Source organism: Artemia sp. Qi Xiang Cuo, chromosome 13 (genome assembly GCF_049724085.1).
Source record: "Artemia sp. Qi Xiang Cuo chromosome 13, ASM4972408v1, whole genome shotgun sequence".
NCBI lineage: Eukaryota > Metazoa > Arthropoda > Branchiopoda > Anostraca > Artemiidae > Artemia > Artemia sp. Qi Xiang Cuo.
In genome coordinates, this window is record NC_142806.1 from 9,796,154 (window position 1) to 9,817,916 (window position 21,763).

General features: G+C 36.2%; 1 protein-coding gene across 1 annotated transcript in view; it reads left to right on the plus strand.

Annotated features, from left to right (window-relative positions):
- The window catches only part of Scgdelta (sarcoglycan delta), a 136,362-nt gene that overhangs the window by 14,819 nt on the left and 99,780 nt on the right, over window positions 1–21,763 (plus strand). The window contains exon 2 of the mRNA XM_089099127.1: window positions 13,195–13,428. Within this exon, the coding sequence (XP_088955253.1) occupies window positions 13,195–13,428 (234 nt within the window). The remainder of the gene's footprint in view (window positions 1–13,194; window positions 13,429–21,763) is intronic.

A 21,763-nucleotide genomic window follows, 5' to 3' on the forward strand; every position in this document is an offset into this window, starting at 1 on the left:
TGCTCGGGCATACGCGTTATAAGATTGATCATCCTAAGGCAGCAAGGTGTTCTTTAATTTTCTGGCGTGTTTCTCATACCTTTCTAGAAGAAGCATCTTTTATAATTCCCTATTTTCCTATCATTATAGCTTTGGATCATTTTTATTCTGAGATTTCTCAGTGAAAAAATGATTCTTAATAGTCTTTTACGATTATACCTTTTAAATTTTAAATTTAAATTTACCTTTTAACTTTTTTATTTTTTATCTTTATCGATCGAATTAAATATTATTTGTCAGAAGCTTGTATAATCCTTTTTGCCGATGATACTCTTTTATAGTCACTCCTGGGAAAAACAACAACAAAAAAAAGCAAATAATCATACATAAACATACATAAATAAACATAAACATAAACATACATCAACATACAAACATAACAAATAAATAAGCATCCATGGTCTTACTTCTGGCAAAAAATACAAAATACCACATTTCTGCAGATAGGATCTAGAAAACTCAACAATGGGGTTCTCTGATACACTGAATCTGATGGCGTGATTCAAGATTCCTTGAATTTTTTGGGGGTGTTTTATTTCAAAGCCATTTGAAATACTACTTACTGACAATGAGGAATAAGGACTCAAATTAAAAACGCAGAAATTAGGGAAGATGGTTCTTAAAATGCAAGCGTTACTAAAGTTTTTTAATACTTAAAAAATAGCTTCTTATTATTCTAATTAAAAGAACATAGTGTTTCAGGAGTCATTCTTTAAGGATTGGGACAGAATTCACACTTTAGTGTAAAGAGCGATGCGTTGAGGAGAAGCAACCCCCTCATATACGTACTAATTTCTGTTCTTTTTAAGTTTTAATGTTGCTCCTTACTTTCAGCTGAAAAAACTTGTTGTTTAAATTAAATTTCTGATCGTTTTTTGAATACTGCCAGGAAATCTGGGTACACCTCTACGAAAAAGTCCTTCCTCCTGACTGATTCATCCTGTTCACCAATGGTTCTCAAATTGTGGTACGCGTACCCCTTGGGGGTATGCAAACACATTTAGGGGGTACACGGCCAGCCAACAAAAAAAAAACCTTTAAATCTCGGACTGGTAATTTTATTTTTATTTTAGCTATAGTTTACTTAGTAGGCCTATCGGTAACTAAGAAGAGGTAACTGAAATGTTTTGTGGGTAAAAAGGGGTACAGTGCCTTAATAAGTTTGAAAACCCTTGATCAAGACAATTCAATCCTGGGTAAAATTTACCTCGGAAGCTTACCCTTAATATCTCCAGACTTAAAGCTGCACTGAAAAAGAGAAATCAAGAGATAAAAAGAATTTTAAATAAAAATCCTGGTAAATTCCGCCAATGTAAAATTTCCCCTGAAAAATTCAATCCCTGATAACTTCCCTCCGCACAAAAAACTGTCCCGTGAAAAAGTCCACCTTTGGAAAATATACCCCCCTCGCCCATGAAATATATGCATACTTCCTAATAGCAAATACTACACGTAAACAATGGGCAAGTTTTGTAACTTAAAGATCTTTTTCCAGGGGCTGTGGCGGGTCATGAAATCTCCAAAGGTATATTTATTCGGCCTTTCAACTATGTTGAACAAAATAGCTATTTAAAAATTTTGATCGGAAGATTTTGAGATAAAAAGGGCCGTGAGGGGGGCCTAGTTGCCCTCCAATTTTCTGGTCATTTAAAAAGGGCGCTAGAACTTTTAATTTCCGTTCGAATGAGCCCTCTCCTGGTATTCTAGGACCAATGGGTCGATACGATGACCCCAGAAAAAAAATACGGATCCGTGATCTTTTTTATGGCAAAAAATAAAAAATTCAACATTTTTGCAGATAGGAGCTTGAAACTCTACAGAACTGTTCTCTGATACGCTGAATTTGATGGTGTGATTTTCATTGAGATTTTGTGATTTTCAAGATTTTATGACTTCTATAGGGTGCTTTTTCCTTTTTTCAAAAATCAGGCAAATTTTGTCAGGCTCGTAACGTTTGATGGGTAAGACCAAACTGAATGAAACGTATATATTTGGAATTAGCCTAAAAATATGATTCTTTTCATATATCTATTGGTATAAAATTCCTTTTTAGAGTTTTTGTTACTATTGAGTCGGTTCGCTCCTTAATTACTGTTTGAAAAGAATATTTCAATCGTTTCTTTTAAAGCTTCAAATTTAACTGAAATAATTTGCTTCATATATCCCAAGCAAAATTTCACAACATGATGTGCAAGTAGGTATCAGCTATTGGGAAGCAGGGGTGGCGGGTCATTTTGTTGGGGGATAGAGACCTCAAAGAGTACTTTCTAGTCCCCAATGCGCTCTTATGTCAACGAGAGTTAGGAAAAACGAGATTCTTAGTCTCAACGAGAGTTAAGAAATAAGAAATAAAATGAACAGTAAAAGAGCAAATAACGAAGAAAGGAGGGATAAACAAAACACTTTATACAAAGAGAGAAGAGTTGAAGATGAAGAAATATAAATGCTGAAAATAAAAGACCAGCTAATACCGTAGCAAACATCATTATCTTCTTTAAAGCTAAATAAAAGTAGCAACCAATTCTTAATAATGGAACGATCTGTTGGAGAAAATAAAGAATGAAATATGATACAAGGAAATATCCAAGACATCCTATAAAGGGGTAAGAAATCTAAATTTTAATTATATCATAAACTATCAATTTCAGTCATTTATTTATTATTCTACGGCATATTTTTATTTTGAACACCCTGAATATTAAACATGCATTTAGAATTCCGAAGATCATACCCATATGTTTTCAACCCATATGTTAGAAAATTCCTAAGTTACGTATATTTATTAATAATAAAAATGTTCATTAATAAAATTAAAAGTCCTAGTGCCCTTTTTAAGGAACCAAAAAATTGGAGGGCAACTAGGCACCCACCCCCGCCCTTTTTTCTTAAATTCGTACGATCAAAATTTTGAGAAAGCCATTTAGCCAAAAAGAAGTGAAATTAACATGCAAACTTTGTTTTAATTATTCATATACTGCTGGCTAATTTCAAAACCTGTATTAAATCAGAAACGTTCAGAGAAAAAAAAAAAAAATTAACATAAAGAAAGGAGCGACATTAAAACTTAAAACGAACATTTCTATTATTCCGTATATGAAGAAGGTTGCCTCCTCCTCAACACCTCGCTCGTTGAGCTAAATTTTGGATTTTCTCCCCATTTCTTAACAACGACTTCTGAAACACTATGTTCGTTTAATTGGAACAATGAGAAGCTTTTTTTCAAAAGTACTAAGAAACTTTAAAAAACAACTACCATAAACCACCATCAATAACAAATAAAACTCAAAACAAACAGATATCATAGGCAGCGCGATCGCGCTACCAAAGTAAAGAACGATGTGGGCACAATGTGTTTTTTTTTCTCCATAAGGGCACTTCGTATCGAAGGAGTTGTCGTAGACACTTCGAAAAGGGCTCATTTGATTGGAAATTGGAGTGGCTAGTGCCCTTTTTAATAGTCGAAAGTAATTGGATGGGAGCTAGCCCCCCCCCCCCCACGCCCATCATTCCCCCAAACACATCCAATAAAAATTTTGAGATAACCATTTTGTTCAGCGTAGTCGATTTCCAGATAAAAATATGTTTTTGAGGAGGACACTCCTCTACAACCCTCAGGGCAAGGGTTTTAAGTTATGCCCTAGGGGCATAAAAGTTTTTTATAGAAGAAGTTGTCGTACAAAACTTCAAAACAGGCTCATTCGATGAAAATTCAAAGGGCCAGTGCCCTTTTTAATAGTCAAAAGTGATTGAAGGGCAACTAGCCCCCCCCACCCCCGCCGGACGCCCACCATTCCCCCAAACACATCCAATCAAAATTTTGTGATAGCCATTTTGTTCAGCGTAGAAGATTTCAAGATAGTAAATATTTTTCTGAGGAGGACACTCCCCCAGAACCCTCAGGGCAAGGGTTTTAAGTTGCCCTGGGGGTATATAAAGTTTTAATAGAAAGGTTTTTAAAGAAGGCGTTGTCGTAGAAACTTCTAAAAAGTTCGTTCGATTGGAAATTCAAAGGGCTAGTTCCCTTTATAATAGTCGAAAGTGACTGGAGGGCAACTACCCCCCCCCCACGCCCATAATTCCTCCAAACACATCCAATGAAAATTTTGAGATAGCCATGTCGTTCAGCGTACTTGATTTCCAGATAGAAAATATGTTTTTGAGGAGGACACTCCTCCACAATCCTAGGGGCAAGGGTTTTAAGTTATGCCCTTTTGGGCATATAAGAACGATGTTGGCACAATGTACTATTTAATTTTTTTTTTCTTTTAGAGCAGGGAACTTCATATGGAAGGGGTCGTCGTATAAACTTCAAAAGGGGCTCATTCGACTGGAAATTGAGAGTTCTAGTGCACTTTTTAATAGTCGAAAGTTACTGAAGGGCAACTAGCCCCCCCCACGCCCATCATTACTCCACCCACATCCAGACACAGTGTTGAGATATCTGTTTTGTTCAGCACAGTTGTTTTCTAAATATAAATTATGTTTTTGAGGAGGTCACTTCCCCACAGCCATAAGGGCATGGGATGTATATTATGCCCTGGGGGTATACAAGCTTTTTATAGAATAAATTGTCGTAGAAACTTCAAAAAAGGCTCAATCGATTGGAAATTGAAAGGGCTAGTGCCCTTTATAACAGTCGAAAGTGATTGGAGGGCAACTAGCCAGCCCCCCACCGACGCCCACCATTCCCCCAAACACATCCAATCAAAATTTTGTTATAGCCATTTTGTTCAGCGTAGTTGATTTCCAGATAGAAAATTTATTTTTGAGGAGACACTCCCCCACAACCTTCAGGGCAAGGATTACAAGTTATGCCCTGGGGCATATAAGGTTTTTATTGAAATGTTTGTCGTAGAAACTTGAAAAAGGGCTCATTCAATTAGAAATTCAAAGGCTAGTACCCTTTTAATAGTCGAAAGTGATTTGAGGGCAACTAATCCCCCTCTCACGCCCACCTTTTGCCCAAACACATCCAATCAACAATTTTAGATAGCCATTTTATTCAACGTAGTTGACAGTTTTGGAAATTAGGTCTTTAAGGCTAACAACCCCTCCCCTCACAACCCTCAGGGCAAGGGTTGTAAGCTATGCCCTGGGGGCATATAAAGTTTTTATTGAAAGTGTTGTCGTAACTTCAAAAGGGCTCATTCAATTAGAAATTGAAAGTGCTAGTGCCTTTTTTAATAGTTGAAAGTGATTAGATTGCGACTAACGCCCCTCTTACGCCCACCATTTTCCCAAACACATCCAATCAAAATTTTGAGATATCCCTTTTGTTCAACGTAGTTGAACGTTCTGGAAATTAAGTCTTTTAGGATGATAAACCCTTCAGAGCCCTCAGTGCAAGGGTTGTAAGTTATGCTCTGGGGGTATATAATGTTTATATAGAAAGTTGTTGTATAAATAATAGGCAGTGGGATCGCGATGCCTAAATAAAGAATGGGGACACTCAAGAGCCAGACAAGGATCAAGGAATAAGTGATGAGAGGAACGCTCCCACACACCTGTCGGAGCGTGGGTTTTAAATTATACCCTAAGGATATATAAGAACGATTACTGTATGCTGCATCATTCATTATTTTTTTCCTTTAGAGCACGGCACTTTGCATTAAAATAATTGTCATGGAAACTTCGAAAAGCTCTCACACATTCGGAAATTGGAGTGGTTTGTACCGTTTTCAATAGTCGAAAGTGATTGGAAGGCGACTAACACCCCTTCAACGCCCACTATTTTCTGAAACACATCCAATCAAAATTTTGAGACAGCCATTTTGTTCAGCTTAGTTGATTTCCAGATAAAATTATGTTTTTGAGGGCAGTCCCCCACAGCCCTTAGGGCAAGGGTTTTAAGTTATGCCCTGGAGGCATATATGTTTTTTTATAGAAGGCGTTATCGTAGAAACTTCAAAAAAAAAATAATCCTTTTGTCAACATCGCTCTTTACGTAGGCAGCGCGTTTGCGCTGCCTATGATATCTGTCCGTTTGGGGTTTCATTTATTTATTGACAGTGATTTTTGGTGGATTTTTGCTTATGAAATTATTTGACTCGAATTTTGCCCATCATTTGCTTAATGTAGCTCTTTACATTTTCTTAAAAAATTCCTTTTACGGAATAAGTCTTTTAAAATTTTAACGCTAAAAAAAACTTTAGCGTAAAGAGCGAGGCGTTGAGGAGCGGACAGCCCCTTTCATATACGGAATAATTTCTGTTCGTTTTAAGTTTTAATGTCGCTCCTTACTTTCAGTTACAAATAAACTTGTTTTTTTATTAATTTTTGAACGTTTTTGAATTAATGCAGCTTTGATTTTGGCTCACCGTACATGAATAATTAAAACGAAATTCACATATTAATTTTCCTTTTTTTGGCTAATTGGCTCTCTGGAATTTTTGTTCAGACGTTACTTACGAATTAACTTTCGTAATGAATTTCTATATTCGTATGTTTTTATTACGTATATTATGGAGTTCGCTCCCTAGTCAATACCTCGCTCTTTACGCTAAAGTTCGAATTTTTCTCGAATCACAAACCCCTGAATCACTAATGTGGGTTAATTAGAATAGATAGCTCTTTTGAAAGTACTAAAAAAACTTTAGCGAAAAGGGCGAGGTATTGACTAGGGGGCGAACCCCCTCATATACTTACGAATTAACTTTCGTAATGAATTTCTATATTCGTATGTTTTTATTACGTATATTATGGAGTTCGCTCCCTAGTCAATACCTCGCTCTTTACGTGAAAGTTCGAATTTTGCTCGAATCACACACTTCTAAATCACTAATGTCAGTTAATTAGAATAGAGAGTTCTTATGAAAGCGCTAAAAAAACTTTATCGCAAAGGGTGAGGTATTGACTAGAGGAAGAACCCCCTCCTATAAGTGATAATTTCTGTTTGCTTTAAGTTTTAATGTTGCTCTTTACTTTCAGTTGAAAAACTAGTTTTTTTATCTAATGTCTGATTGCTTTTTAAATAATGCTGGGAAAACCGGCGCCCCCTTCATAAAAATGTCCTTACCCCATGCAAACATCCTCCTTGGAAGGATCCTCCCCCATAACCCCATCCTCCGACACCCCCCTTCCCCATCATAAAAAGATGCCTCCTGAAACGCCTTTATACTTCTTATTAACCAATACTATATGTAAACAATGGGCAATGTTCATAACTTCCAGCCCTTTCCCCCGGGAACTGTGGGGGATTAAGTCATCCTCAAAGACATATTTATTAGATTTTCGACTATACTGAACAAAATGGCTATCTCAAAAATTTTGATTGGGTGACTTTGGGAAAAAAGTAGCGTGGGAAGGGGCCAAGTTGCCCTCCAATTTTTTTGGTCACTTAAAAAGGACACTAGAACTTAATTTTCGCTCAAATGAGCCCTCTTACGATATTCTAGGACTGCTGGATCGATAGGATCACCCCTGGGAAAAAAATAAATAAATAAATAAAAAATAAAAATAAACACGCATCCGTGATCTTTCTTCTGAGGAAAAATACAAAATTCCACATTTTTGCAGATAGGAGCTTGAAACTTCCGCAGTAGGGTTTTCTGATACGTTGAATCTGATGGTGTGATTTTCATTAAGGTTCTATGACTTTTAGGGGGTGTTTCTCCCTTTTTTCGAAAATAAGGCAAATTTTCTCAGGCGCGTAACTTTTTATCGGAAAGACTAAACTTGATGAAACTTATATATTTGAAATCATCATAAAAATATTATTGTATTGATGTGTCTATGGGTATCAAAATTCCAGTTTTTAGAGTTTCGGTCATTATTGAGCCGGGTCACTCCTTACTTACATTTCGTTACCACGAACTGTTTGATAAATTTTTTTTTGAATGGAATCTGACGCAAATGACAAAAAGAACAATCAGCTGCTAAATATAGCAATTGGCAATTTTATTTGAATCGGAATAACTACAATTCTTGTCGTTTCATTTATTTTACAATATAGGGAAGTGCAAATGAAGTAGAACTTAAAGTCGGTAGCAAACGTCAACTGGGCTGCTTAGCCTGCCATGACTTTTCCAAGCTAACCAAGCCCTAATTTATATATATACGGGATTCTGGCTTGAAACATTTCTTCAAAACACAATTATTGACTAAACATCAGTAATAAAATTTATTCTATATTTTATTCTATAATGATTATTGAATAAAATTTTCTGCTTTTTGATGAAGTGACTAGACGTAAATTAAAAATAGATGAAATTAGCACTTAATTAACATTAAAGTAAACAATAAATATAATATTCAATAATTATAATATGATTATTAAAATAAATGACTAAAATTGATACTTCAAAACGGTGGTTCCTTATCCCTTTATAAGATGTCTTGGATATTTCCTTGCATCGGATTTCATAATTTTTTCTCCAACAAATCGTTCCGTTATTAAGAATTGATTGCACCTTTTGATATTTGATACAATATTAGCTGGTCATTTTATTTTTGATTTTATTCATCTTCTTCATCTTCATTTTTCTCATCTTCGGTTTTTCTATCTATCCACTCAACCCATGTGTATGTATTTAATACAGTGAACATATTCTTTGAAAAAACTTCTTTCGTGGAAAATTTCTTTAGATGTTTTTCCCCTTTGTTTTCAATTGACGTGCTTTTACTCCATTGGAAATAATAAAATATTTGAAATACTTTCAGTTTTTTCTACAAAAATCAAATTTTGGCTTACTTTTCCTACGTTGGACAAAGTTTTACGAAACTTCTTAACAATAGTTGTTCTATAATGCTTTGGATAAGTGGGTACAGAGGAAAATATTCAAAAACATGGGATGAATACCCTTTGACAATCTGGATTCACATATTTTATTTTCGTTTAGTTTTACATCCCCCTCAACTTTCCCTGAAAGTTTAAACTTAGTGCTCTATTCCATTCTTGGTATATTATATCTGTGCAATTTTGACAACCTGACTGCACTTAAACTCTTTTGATTTAGTTCAATTGTAGTAGTAGTAGTAGTAGTAGTTATAGTAGCAGCAGTCGTAGTAGAAGTAGTACTTGTCGCAAGTAGCTGCAGACAAAAGTATTTGTTACAGTAAATGTAGCAAGCAATCGCTCTTCCAAGTAGCCACAGTCGCAGTCACAAGCAATTGGTCTTGGAGTCTTGTCGCAAACTTTTGCGGACGCAAACGATCAGAAACGCAAGTCGTATATTGTCACAGCAGCAGTAATAGTAGCAGCACAAATAGTAGTTGCAATAATTGTAGTAGTAGTAGAAGTAGTAGCTGTAGTAGCCCTAAAATTTTCAATTTAATACCTTCAACCGTTCCTGTTATGGCCGATATGCCAATTTGACAACCTGCATGCATATAGTACGTTTTGACTTTGTTCAAGATATACCACAACAGCCCCTGACAGTTTCACCCTAATGCCCTTACCTAAACAGACATACTGCAGTTATGCCCTTTTAACATCCATATTTAATTAAACTTTCCTCTCAAAATACCCTTAAAGATTGAACTCAATAACTTGATCCGTCCTTAAGATATCACAAATACATCCTAATGACAAACTTGGACACTCCCTTTTTCTGTTGATTTAGTTCAACATTTCCTATATCCTCCTATGAAAGTTATGCACATAGCGCCTTTTGGTTTGGTCGAACTCCCCCTCAACGTACCCTGAATGTTTCAATTTAATGCTCTAAGCCGTTCCTGAGATAATGCTGATACACCCTTTTTACAATCCATAGGCAAATAGTGTCTTTCTCTTTAGTTTAACATTGCCTAAACACTCCCTGTAAGCTTCACTTTAAAAAACCAATAGAAGCAATAGTTTTAGTAGTAGTAATAGCGTTAGTGGCAACATGCATATAACACCTTTTGTTTTGTTTTTCCAACATCCCCCTAAAAAAACTCTGGAAATTTCAACTTAATGGCCTAAGATGTTCATGGGACATTGCTGATGCGTCCTTTTGACAACCTACATACACATAGCGTGGTTGGTTTACTTCAACACCCACTCAACATTCCCCGAAATTTAAAACTTAATGCCCTTGCCTTTAACACTAGTCGTAGCAGCAATAGTAGTAGTAGTAGCTGTTGTAGTAGAAGCAGTAGTAGTAGTAGCAGTAGTGCTACTAGCTTGCAAATATTGCCTTTTGCTTAGTTCAACACCCCCCATAAAAGATGCCACTTAAGTTTCGACTTAATACTCTAAGCCGTTCCTAAGATATTGCTGATACACCCTTTTCACAACCTGCATACAAACAGTGTGTTTTGATTTACATTAACTTTCTCCTCATCATTCCTTGAAGATTTCAACTCAGAAGATTTCAGGAAGCCCTTTGGCAACCTGTATGCGAAAAGTTAACTTCTATTTAGTTCAACTTTCTCCTCAATATTCCCTGAAATATTTTACCTTCGTGCCCTTAGCCTTAGTAGTACTAGTATCATAGCAGTAGTAGAAGGAGTAGTAGAGGTAGTAATAGTAGTATTAGTGGCACCAGTAGCAAGTGTAGCATCAGTATTAGTAGTAGCAGTAGTATACTGCTTTGATTGGTTCAAGTCTTTCTTGTCTGGTAGAATAATTTCTGTTGATCCACTTTTTCGCTCACCATCAAGTGTTGACCAGGGGGTCCCTCAAGGGTCAGTTTTAGGGCCGGCACTGTTTTTAATTTAATTTATATAAATGACCTAATTTTTGCAGTTAGAAATAAAAATCCTCTTTATTGCTGTCGTCTATGTCATCCAACAGTCTCCCTTACCCATAACTATAGTTTGCATACCTCGGATTCTCTTGTTACGTTTGCCAATGATACCACTCTTGTTACTTATGGGAGAACTGAGGATGAGGTTCGTACAAAGTTAGTGGACCTCTTTGAGAGAGTTTAAATTTGGTTTGATACTAACTCTCTTGCCTTAAATGTTTCTAAAACTAGTTTTTTAGTTTTTTCTCGTATATCCCAGGCTTGTCCTTAAGTATCTGAAATTCATATATCCAAAGGCTTTATTAGTAGACCAAAGGATGGCCATGTCCGTTTCCTAGGTATCCTCCTAGATGAAAATTTATCTTTTAAACACCATATTGATTTGATTAAAATGAAGGTATGCAGAAACCTCGGTATTCTAAGAAAACTAAAACATATCTTTCCAGGACCAATTCTAAGAATCCTATTTCATAGCTTTATTCATTCTTATGTTTCCTATTGTTCAGTCATATGGATGTCTACTTTCCCTTCTTTTCTCAAACCGCTTTCGTATACTTATGATAAAGCTATAAATCTTATCCAGGATGTAAATCGTTCGGCAACTAAACCGTTACTTGATATTAAAAAACTTTATATTCTTTCCTGTACGTCTTTCGCTTTTCTTCAGCTCCATGGCGATATTCCTCGGTCCCTTAGATTTACGTCTTCTTTTGTATCTGATCGGTCAAATTATCAACTCCGTAGTTCTCTAAATATCCAAATTCCCCATACACCAACAATAAGATCCGATTTTAATCCTCTTGTTGCGTGTCATTTAACATGGAACGACCTTCCCGATTCGGCTCGAGAATGCCACTCGTTTGGTACCTTCAAAAGACTAGCAAAAAATATTTGTTTTAATGTGATTAATTTTCTTTACTTTTGCCTGCTGCCAATAGTTTTTTTAATTTATTTTTTTTTTTTTTATATATATATATATATATAGATGTTGTGATTCACTGTAGTTTGATAAAGCTTATTTAGTGAACTCTCCTTTTTTTTATAGATGTTGTGATTCACTGTAGCTTGATAAAGCTTATTTAGTGAACTCTCCTTTTTTTTTTTTTTTTTTTTTTTTTTTTTTTTTTTTTTTTTAAGCAAATGCTTTACATGTTAAAAGTTAAAATGCTTATGTTTATATGTTTAAATATTAATGTTATGTTTATATTGTTTAAATCTTAAGTGTTTAAATGTTTAATGTTTATTTGATCTTTTCATAATCCCCCTCCTACAGGCCATGGAGCCTTTGTGGGGATTTGTAGATTGTTATGTAATTATTTTACTGGTATATGGAAAAATAAATCTATCTATCTATCTATCTATCTATCTATATCCATATTACTTTTTGGTAACTTTAACATCTCCTCAGCATGCCCTAGAAGTTTGAGCTTAATGCTCTAACTCGTTCCAAAGATATTGCTGATAGGCCTTTTTGACAATCTGTATGCATATTGTGAGTTTTGATTTAATTCGACCTCTTCCACAACATTTCCTAAGGTTTTTTTTTTACCTTAATAACCTCAGCCTTAAGAGTAGTCGCGATAGCAATAGTAGTTGTAGTAGCAATAGTAGTAGTGACGGTAGTAGTAGCAGTAGTGGTAGTAGTAGTAGTAGTAGTATCAGGGGCGTAATTAGCTATCGGGGAGGAGGGGGGCAACTACCCCTCCCGGACCCAAACTGTCTAACTCTCCATTCGCCCTAAGATAAACATAGAGAAGTATGTATGTGTGTGTTGGGGGGGGGGGACTAACTTCCAATCTACCTTCATGTTGGGTTGTCCTGGGCATGATTTGAAAATCATCAGAAATTAAACAAAAAACATTTTCAAATGAAAGCAAAAAGCATCGTTTATACTTAAAACGAGTAAAAATTATTTCGTATATACGGGAGGGGGGCTGTACCCCATAAGCCCCTCACCCCTTATGCTAAACTTTGACTTTTGTCCTAGTTCTTTACAAGGGATTGAAAGACGAGGATTGAATTTAAATAAAACTTTTTTTTAGAACTATAAGCGTAAAGAGTAGGGGTCTTAGGAGGAAGCAGCCCCCCTCATATAAGAATAACTTATGTTCCTTTTAAGATTTAATGTTGCTCTTTAGTTTCAAGAAAGGACAAATAATTTAGCAGCTTTCTTTTGCTTCAGATCGTCTATAACTAGACAAAGAAACTTAGAAAAACTCCTATAGATTAGTCGATATTGTTATAAGAAGGTAGATGAATTTCGAAGAAGTTTGACGTAGGGTAAGGCAGGTTAGCAGAAGAGCCTTCACGCATCCTTCAAAAATATCAGGATTCTATATTTGTCTCATAGTTTCCTATGTATTCTGCACATTTAATCTGATTAGACCCCCCCCCCCCGACATTTACAAAAAATATGATGCTGGAATACTGACTCCTAAGATATCGCCACCTGTTTTTTTACCCAAGTTGAGAGTAAAATTACTTTTAGATGGTGGCTGAAGAATCTTCAAGTTGTGAACCTAGTACCAAATGGAAAGAAAATTTAAAAAGAGCAATTCGCCCATCACAAGCCACTGAGGATATTCAACCTCCAAATGTTGTCTGGAATTTTGGAACCTGGAGAAGAAAAGCACTCTATGGGATTATCACAATCCTGGTTATATTTACAACAATCAATTTATCTCTTACTCTATGGATGATGCGGTCTATGCGATTCTCGCTGGTGAGTCGTTTTTTTCTTAATGTAATATACTTATAAGGCCTTGACTAGGGAGAGAACCCCCTCATATACGTAATAATTTATGTTCGTTTTAAATGTAATGTTGCTCCTTACTTTCAGTTGAAAAAACTTGTTTTTTTATTTAATTTCTGATCGTTTTTTAAATAATGCTAAGAAATCTGGCACCCCCTCATTGAAATGGCCCTTCTCCCACGAAAACCTTCTCCACTGAAAGATCCTCCCACGTTGCCCCCTCTTCCAACTCTCCCCCACCACGAGAAAAAATCGCTCCTGAAAAGGTCTTCATACTTCCCTGCAATAACCAATACTATATGTAAAAAATGGGCAAAGTTCATAACTTGCAGCCCTTCCCCCAGGGACTGTGGAGGATTAAGTCATCTTCAAAGACATATTTTTTAAATTTTCGACTATGTTGAACAAAATGGCTATCTCTAAATTTTGATTGGGTGACTTTGGTAAAACATGAGCGTGGGAGGGGGCCTAGATACCCTCCAAATTTTTTGGTTACTTTGAAAGGGCACTAGAACTTTTATTTTTCGTTTGAATGAGCCCTCTCGCGTTATTCTAGGTCCACTGGATCGATACGATCACCCCTGGGAAAAAACAAATACGCTGAATATGATGCTTTGATTTTCATTAAGATTCTGTCACTTTTAGAGAGTGCTTCACCCTTTTTTTTCGAAAATAAGGCATATTTTCTTAGGCTCGTATCTTTTGATGGGTAAAACTAAACTCAATGAAACTTATATGTTTGAAATCAGCATAAAAATCCGATTCTTTTGCTGTATCTACTGGTATCAAAATTCCGTTTGTCAGATTTGAGCCGGGTCGCTCCTTACTTACAGTTCGTTACCACGAACTGTCTGATAAAAATCCTACTGTTATACTATAAACAACTAGTGATAATTGAAAAAAATAGTAAATACCTTGCAAGTACACAAGTAGAAACATAATTGGTTTCTAGATGAATGTTTAGAGTGACTCTATATGTTAAATTGTTTCTTACTGGGTTGCTACCTACCGCCGCAACCCGGACGAAGATTAATGAGAGGCCATAGATTAATGAATCATGATAGAACTGATAATGCAAGTCTTCTATTTTGAAATGGTTTGTGGTAACAAACTGTACGAAAGGAGCAACACGTTCAATAGTAACCGAAACTCTAAAAAACGAAATTTTGATGATATCAGTAAATATATCAAAAGAACTGGCTTATTACATTGATTCCAAATATGTAAGATTCATTAAGTTTAGTGTTACCTATACAACGCTACGAGCCTGAAAAAAGTTGCCTCATTTTCGAAAAGAAGGAAAATACCCCATAAAAGTCATAAAATGTTAGTGAAAATCACATTTTGTATGTTTTGTCAGCAGAAAGATCACGGATGCTAGTTTTTTGTTCAGGGTGATTGTACCGAACCAATGGTCCTAAAACATCGGGAGAGGGGTTAATATAACGAAAATTAAAGTTCTAGTGGTATTGTTAACTGACGAAAAAGATTGGAAATCAATTAGCCCCCCTCCAATGCCCTTTTTTCCCAAGTTCGTTCGATCAAAATTTTGGGATAGCCCTTAGGTTCAGAACTGTTGGAAAAGTCCCAAGACTATACCTTGGAGATGGATATGACCCCCCTCCCATCCCCTGGGGATAGGTCTTTAAGTTATAAAATTGGCCCATTGCTTACGTATTGTATTTGTTATTTGGAACTATATGGACATTTTCCGGGGGAAGGGGAGTTGTGCTTCGGATGGGTTTCAACGGGGTGAGTCTTTTTGTATGGAGGGAAATTTCCAGGGGGTTCAATTTCGAGGGGAAATTTTACCCTGGGGGAATTTGACATAATTCTGAACGAAACACTTTGTATTTGTCTTACTTTCTCTTTACCTACTCAATTTTATATGTGAGATTTCATGGGAAATTGTCCGGGGGAAATTTTCAGCGTGTTTGGATTTCCGGGAAATAATTTTCACAGAAAGGATATTTCTGCAGTGATAAGAAAAACGGTTAGAACTTATAGTCTTTTTCAGAAGAAAGTATGCTAAGGAGAATTTTCAGGCTGAATCTTATGCAAAAAAAATTACGGGGGGGGGGGGGTTTCAGCGAGGATGAAATTTTCCAGAAGGGATTTCACAAGGGGGTTTATTTTAACTGGGAGTGACTTTCCACGGCCAGATTTACCGGTAATATTTGAAAAAGATCTTACTGAATGTAAGGAGCAACATTAAAACTCAAAACGAACTGAAATTATTTCTTATACAAAGGGATTGCCCCTTCTTCATTACCTTTCTCTTTACGCTAAAATTTGACTGTTTGTCCTAATTTTATAAGAACGATATCTGAAACGCAAGGGTCGTTTAATTAGAATTGGAAGCTTTTTATTAATATTGTCAAAACCTTAGCGTGAAACACAAGGTGTTGAGGAGCAGGGCAACCCCTTCATATACGGAATAGTCTCTTTTCCTTGTGATTTTTAATGTTCTCCTTACTTTCAGTTGCGAAAAAATTTTTTTTTTTTTATTTTCTTTAATCCTATTAAAAATCTACGTCGCACAACAATTTCCTAGTGACACTTCGATTGTTATTTACTTTTTAATTATTATTTTGGATTTCGTCTATTCTCTGTGCTACTGTGTAGAGAGAGAGAGAGAGAGAGAGAGAGAGAGAGAGAGAGAGAGAGAGAGAGAGAGAGAGAGAGAGAGAGAGAGAGAGAGAGAGAGAGAGAGAGAGAGAGAGAGAGAGAGAGAGAGAGAGAGGGGAGAGAGAGAGAGAGAGAGAGAAAGAGGGAGGTCGCTCTCTCTTTTGCTCTATCTTTCACTCTCTCTCTCTCTCTCTCTCTCTCTCTCTCTCTCTCTCTCTCTCTCTCTCTCTCTCTCTCTCTCTCTCTCTCTCTGCTTTATTCACTCTTTCTCCCTCGCTTTCGTTTTAAAATTTTAAAAATATTATTCATTTTCAATCAACATTCTCAAATACATTTATGAAATAAATTTATGAGGACAATTAATTTTTTAAGACATTTATTTTGCAATTTATTCTGGTGCCAACTAGTTGTAAGAAAATACGCTGGGAAAGTTTCACTTCCTGGGGACCACTCACCATCACATTCAGCCACAGTTATGCCCTCAAATAATCTTCGCAAAGTTAGCAAGAAACTCACGAGGACAAAACCAACCCCCACCTTGTCAAAACTATAAAACGCTCATCACATAGGGGAATCTCCAGAGCTAAATTATGTGGAAGATTGAAGCTAAGGGAAAGTCCAATCCCTGGACCCAAGGGGATCAAAAGGATAAAGACTAATATTTCATTACACAGAGGTTTTCTTGATTTTCACATCATTCACCATTTCTGATGGCCATAAGAGAAGAAGTGGGAGATTATCCCGGTAATGACACAAGTGTCTCTCTGAATCAAAAAGAGGAAAGAAGTTGCTCCTTGTGAATTAATAAAATGACGGTCCAATAAAATAATTGTAGGAAGAGAGAGAAAACAGACGCTAGTAAGCGATCCATAAGTCATTGGTTTTTGATTAGGGCTTTGTAAACAGCGAAGCCTTAAGAATGCTGAACAACGGGCAGTGTAAAGTTAAACGGTGTAGCCTGTTTACCAGAATACCTGACTACATGGTACGGTTAAGAGTTAGCCTGGCGCACCTGATAAAGTCCGGAATCAGCATTACATGATGTAGCCTGTATACCCATATGCCAAGCTATCCGGTACACTGTAGTATTAACCGGGTACACCTGGTAGAATTAAATAAAAAAAAACAAGTTTTTTTAACTGAAAGTAACGAGCAACATTAAAACTTAAAACGAACAGAAATTATTCCGTATATGAAAGGGGCTGTCCCCTCCTCAACGCCTTGCTCTTTACTCTGAAGATTTTTATTGTTTTAGAAAATAAAGTTGTGGGACAGAGTCAAACTTTAGCGTAAAGAGGGAGGCGTTGAGGAGAGGACAGCCCATTTCATATACGGAATAATTTCTGTTCGTTTTAAGTTTTAATGTCGCTCCTTACTTTCAGTTTAAAAAACTTGTTTTTTTTTTTATTTAATTTCTGATCGTTTTTAGTTAATGCAGCGTTTATTTTGGCTCACCGTCATTGAATAAAACAAAATTTGCATAAAAATTTTACTTTTCTTTTGCAAAATGGCTGTCTCTAAATTTGGTTCTGACGTAATTTAGAAATTAACTTACGTAACGAACTTCTATATTCGTATATTTTTCTTCTGGCAAAAAATACAAACTTGCAGATTTTTGCAGATATGAGCTTGAAACCTAAGTAATAGGCTTTTCTGATACGCTGAATCTGACGGTGTGATTTTCATTAAAATTCTTTCACTTTTAGGGGATGTTCCCCCCTCTTTAAAAAATCAGGTAAATTTTCTCAGGCTCGTAGCCTTTGATGAGTAATACTAAACTTAATAAAAATTTTATATTTAGAATCAGCATTATAAGCCCATTCTTTTGATACATTTATTGACATCAAAATTCCGTTTTAAAAAGTTTCGATTACTATTGAGCCGTATCGCTTGTTTTTTTTATTGTTTTTTTTTATTACGTATATGTTATTACGTATATGAGGGGGTTCTCCCCTTAGTCAATACCACGCTCTTTACGTTCAAAGTTAAACAAAATTTTTAATTCACAAACCCTTGAATCACAAAGGCCGTTTAATTAGAATAGATAGCTCTTTTGAAAGCACTAAAAAAAAAAACTGTAGCGTAAAGAATGAGGTATTGACTTGGGGGAGAACCCCCTCATATACTTAATAATTTATGTTCGTTTTAAGTTCTAATGTTGCTTCTTACTTTCAGTTGAAAAAACTTTTTTTTTATTAATTAATTTCTGATCGTTTTTTAAATAACGCTTGGAAATTCGGCGCCCCCTTCATAGAAATGTCCCTTACCCCAAAGAAGCATCCTCCACGGAAAGATTATCCCGAGTAGCCCCCACCTCCCGCCCCCCCCCCCACCAGAACAAAATCCTTCCTGAAAATGTCTGTATACTTCCCAATAACCAATACAATATGTAAGCAATGGGCAAAGTTCATAACTTGCAGCCCTTCCCCTGGGAACTGCGGGGGATCAAGTCATCCTAAAAGACATGTTTATTAGATTTTCGACTATGTTAAACAAAATGGCTATCTCAAAATTTTAATTGGGTGACTTTGAGAAAAAAATGAGCGTGAGAGGGGGCCTAGTTGCCCTCCATTCTTTTTTGTCACTCAAAACGGGCACTAGAACTTTTAATTTCCGTTCCAATGAGCCCTCCTGCGATATTCTAGGACCACTGGGTCAATATGATTACCCCTGGGAAAAAAAAAACAAAAAATAAACAAACAAATAAACACGCATCCGTGATCTTTCTTCTGACAAAAAATACAAAATTCCACATTTTTGTAGATAGGAGCTTGAAACTTCTATAGTAGGGTTCTCTGATACGCTGAATATGATGGTGTGATTTTCATTAAGGTTCCATAACGTTTAGGGGGTCTTTACCCCTTTTTTCGAAAATCAGCCAAATTTTCTCAGGCGCGTAACTTTTGATGGGTAAAATTAAACTTGATGAAACTTATATTTTTTAAATCAGAATTAAAATTTGATTCTTATGATTTATCTATTGGTATCAAAATTCCGTTTTTCAGAGTTTCGGTTACCATTGAGCCGGGTCGCTCCCTATCCTTAATGGAATTAATTTAAAAAACTTTTTTCACAAAATAAGTTTTTCAAAGAAAAGTAAAGAACTCCATTAAACAAGAAATTTGCAAAAATAATGTGTGGTCATTTACATGGATTTTTTCCAAAATTAAAGCTCTAAGTGAATTTTTCTAATTTGTAACCTAACTAGATCGTATTTTTAGCATAAGAAATCCCTGTTTGCGAATTAAGAAAAAAAAAATATATATATGTAGATCCGTTCTCAAGAGAAAATTTATGCATGAACGCTACTATGCTGAACATTTCTAACACGCCATGGCTATTGTTCGTCGCCTTGGACCACCAGATTTCTTCATAAATATGATTTGCAATCCTGATTAACCAGAAAATAAAGAGGCAGCATATATTATATCTGATGATAATTAGTTTATCATAGAGCCGTCCACTAAACTCTAAAAACTCTAAAAAAGGAATTTTGAGGAAGAATCAGATTTTTATTTGATTTCAAACATATAATTTTCATCAAGCTTTGTCTTACCCATCAAAAGTTACGTGCCTGAGAAAATTTGTCTTATTTTCGAAAAAAGGGGGAAACACCCCCTAAAGTCATAGAACCTTAATGAAAATCACACCATCAGATTCAGCGTATCAGAGCCTACTACAGTAGAGGTTTCAAGGTCCTATCTGGAAAAATGTGGAATTTTGTATTTTTTGCCAGAAGAAAGATCACGGATGCGTGTTTATTTGTTGTTTTTTCCCCAAGGGTGATCGTATTGATCCAGTGGTCCTAGAATATCGTAGGAGGGCTCATTCGAACGCAAATTAAAAGCTCTAGTGCCCTTTTTAAGTGAACAAAAATTGAGGGCAACTAGGCCCCCTCTCAAGCTCTTTTTCCCAAAGTTACCCGATCAAAATTTTGAGAACGCCATTTTGTTCAGCATGGTCGAAAAATATAATAACTATGTCTTTGAGGATGACATAATCTCCCACTGTCCCAGGGTGAAGGGCTGCAAGTTATGAACTCTGCCCAATGTGTACATACAGCATTGCTTATTGGCAAGGCCGTACCCAGGATTTCTTTTTGCAGGGGGTTTTACTCAAAGGTTTTTTTTTCGGTGGGGGCATTTACAAAAAAAATGCATACAAAATTTGTTTATATGCATTTTTGTTACGACTTTACGAGTTAAAAAAATATTTAGGGGGTTCAAACACTCCTAACCCCCCCCCTCTCTGGGTACGGCCTTGGTTATAGGGAAGTATACAGACGTTTTCAGAGGATTTTTTTGGGGGGGGGGGGGATCGGTGTTTATGTGGGCGGATCTTTCCATAGAGGAATTTTGCATGGGGAAAGGAACATTGCTAAGAAGGGGGCACCGGATTTCCCAGCATTATTTGAAAAAACGATCAAAAATTAAATAAAAAAGAACAAGTTTTCAACTGAAAACCTTTTCCACTGAAAACTTTTCAACATCAAAACTTAAAACGAACAGAAACTATTACGTATGTGATTGGGTTCGCCCCCTACCAAAAAGAGTCAAATTTTAGCGTAAAGAGCGAGGCGTTGAGGAGGGGATAAACCCTTTCATATACGGAATAATTTCTGTTCGTTTTAAGTTTTAATGTCGCTCCTTACTTTCAGTTATAAAAAACTTGTTTTTTAATATAACCTTGATAAAATACAGATATTTGGAAATATGTATTCTATTTTCCACCTACGCGGAAGGCGGCTGCATTTCACCAACTGCTCAGGCAGCGCGATTGCGCTGCCCAAGTAAAGAACGATGTTGGCACAATGTATTTTTTTTTTGTTTTAGACCAGGGCACTTCGTATCAAAGGAGTTGTCGTAGAAACTTTGAAAAGGGCTCATTCGATTGGAAATTGGAGTGGCTTGTGCCCTTTTTGATAGTCGAAAGTGATTGAAAGGCAACTAAGACCCCTTAAACGCCCACCATTTCCCCAAACACATCCAATCAAAATTTTGAGATAGCAACTTTGTTCAGCGCAGTTGATTTCCAAATAGAAATTAAGTTTTTGAGGAGGACACTCCCCCAGAGTCCTCAAATCAAGGGTTATAAGCTATGACCTGAGGGCATATAAGGTTTTTATAGAAAGCTTTGTCGTAGAAACTTCAAAAAGGGCACATTCGATTGGAAATTCAAAGGCCTAGTCCCTTTTTTGATAGTCAAAAGTGATTGGAGGGCAACTAACCCCCTCATATGCTCACCTTTTCCCAAGCACATCAAAATTTTGAGATGGTCATTTTGTTCAACGTAGTTGAAAGGTCCAGAAGTTCTATATTTTAGGATGACAACCCCCCACAACTCTCAGGGCAAGGGTTGTTACTTATCCCCTAGGGGCATATAAGGTTTTTATTGAAAGCTTTCTCTCATTTGAGAGGAAATTCAAAGGGCTGTGCCCACATTTTGCCCAAACACATCCAATAAAAAATTTTAGAAAGCCATTTTGTTCAACTTAGTTAAAAGTTTTGGAAAGTAGGTCTTTGAGGATGATAACCCCCTCAGAGCCCTCGGGGCAAGGGTTGTAAGTTATGCCCTGGGGGTATATAAGGTTTTTAAAGAAAGGTTTGTCGTAGAAACTTCAAAAAGGGCTCATTTGATTGGAAATTCAAGGTGCTAGTGCCCTTTTCAAAAGTCGACA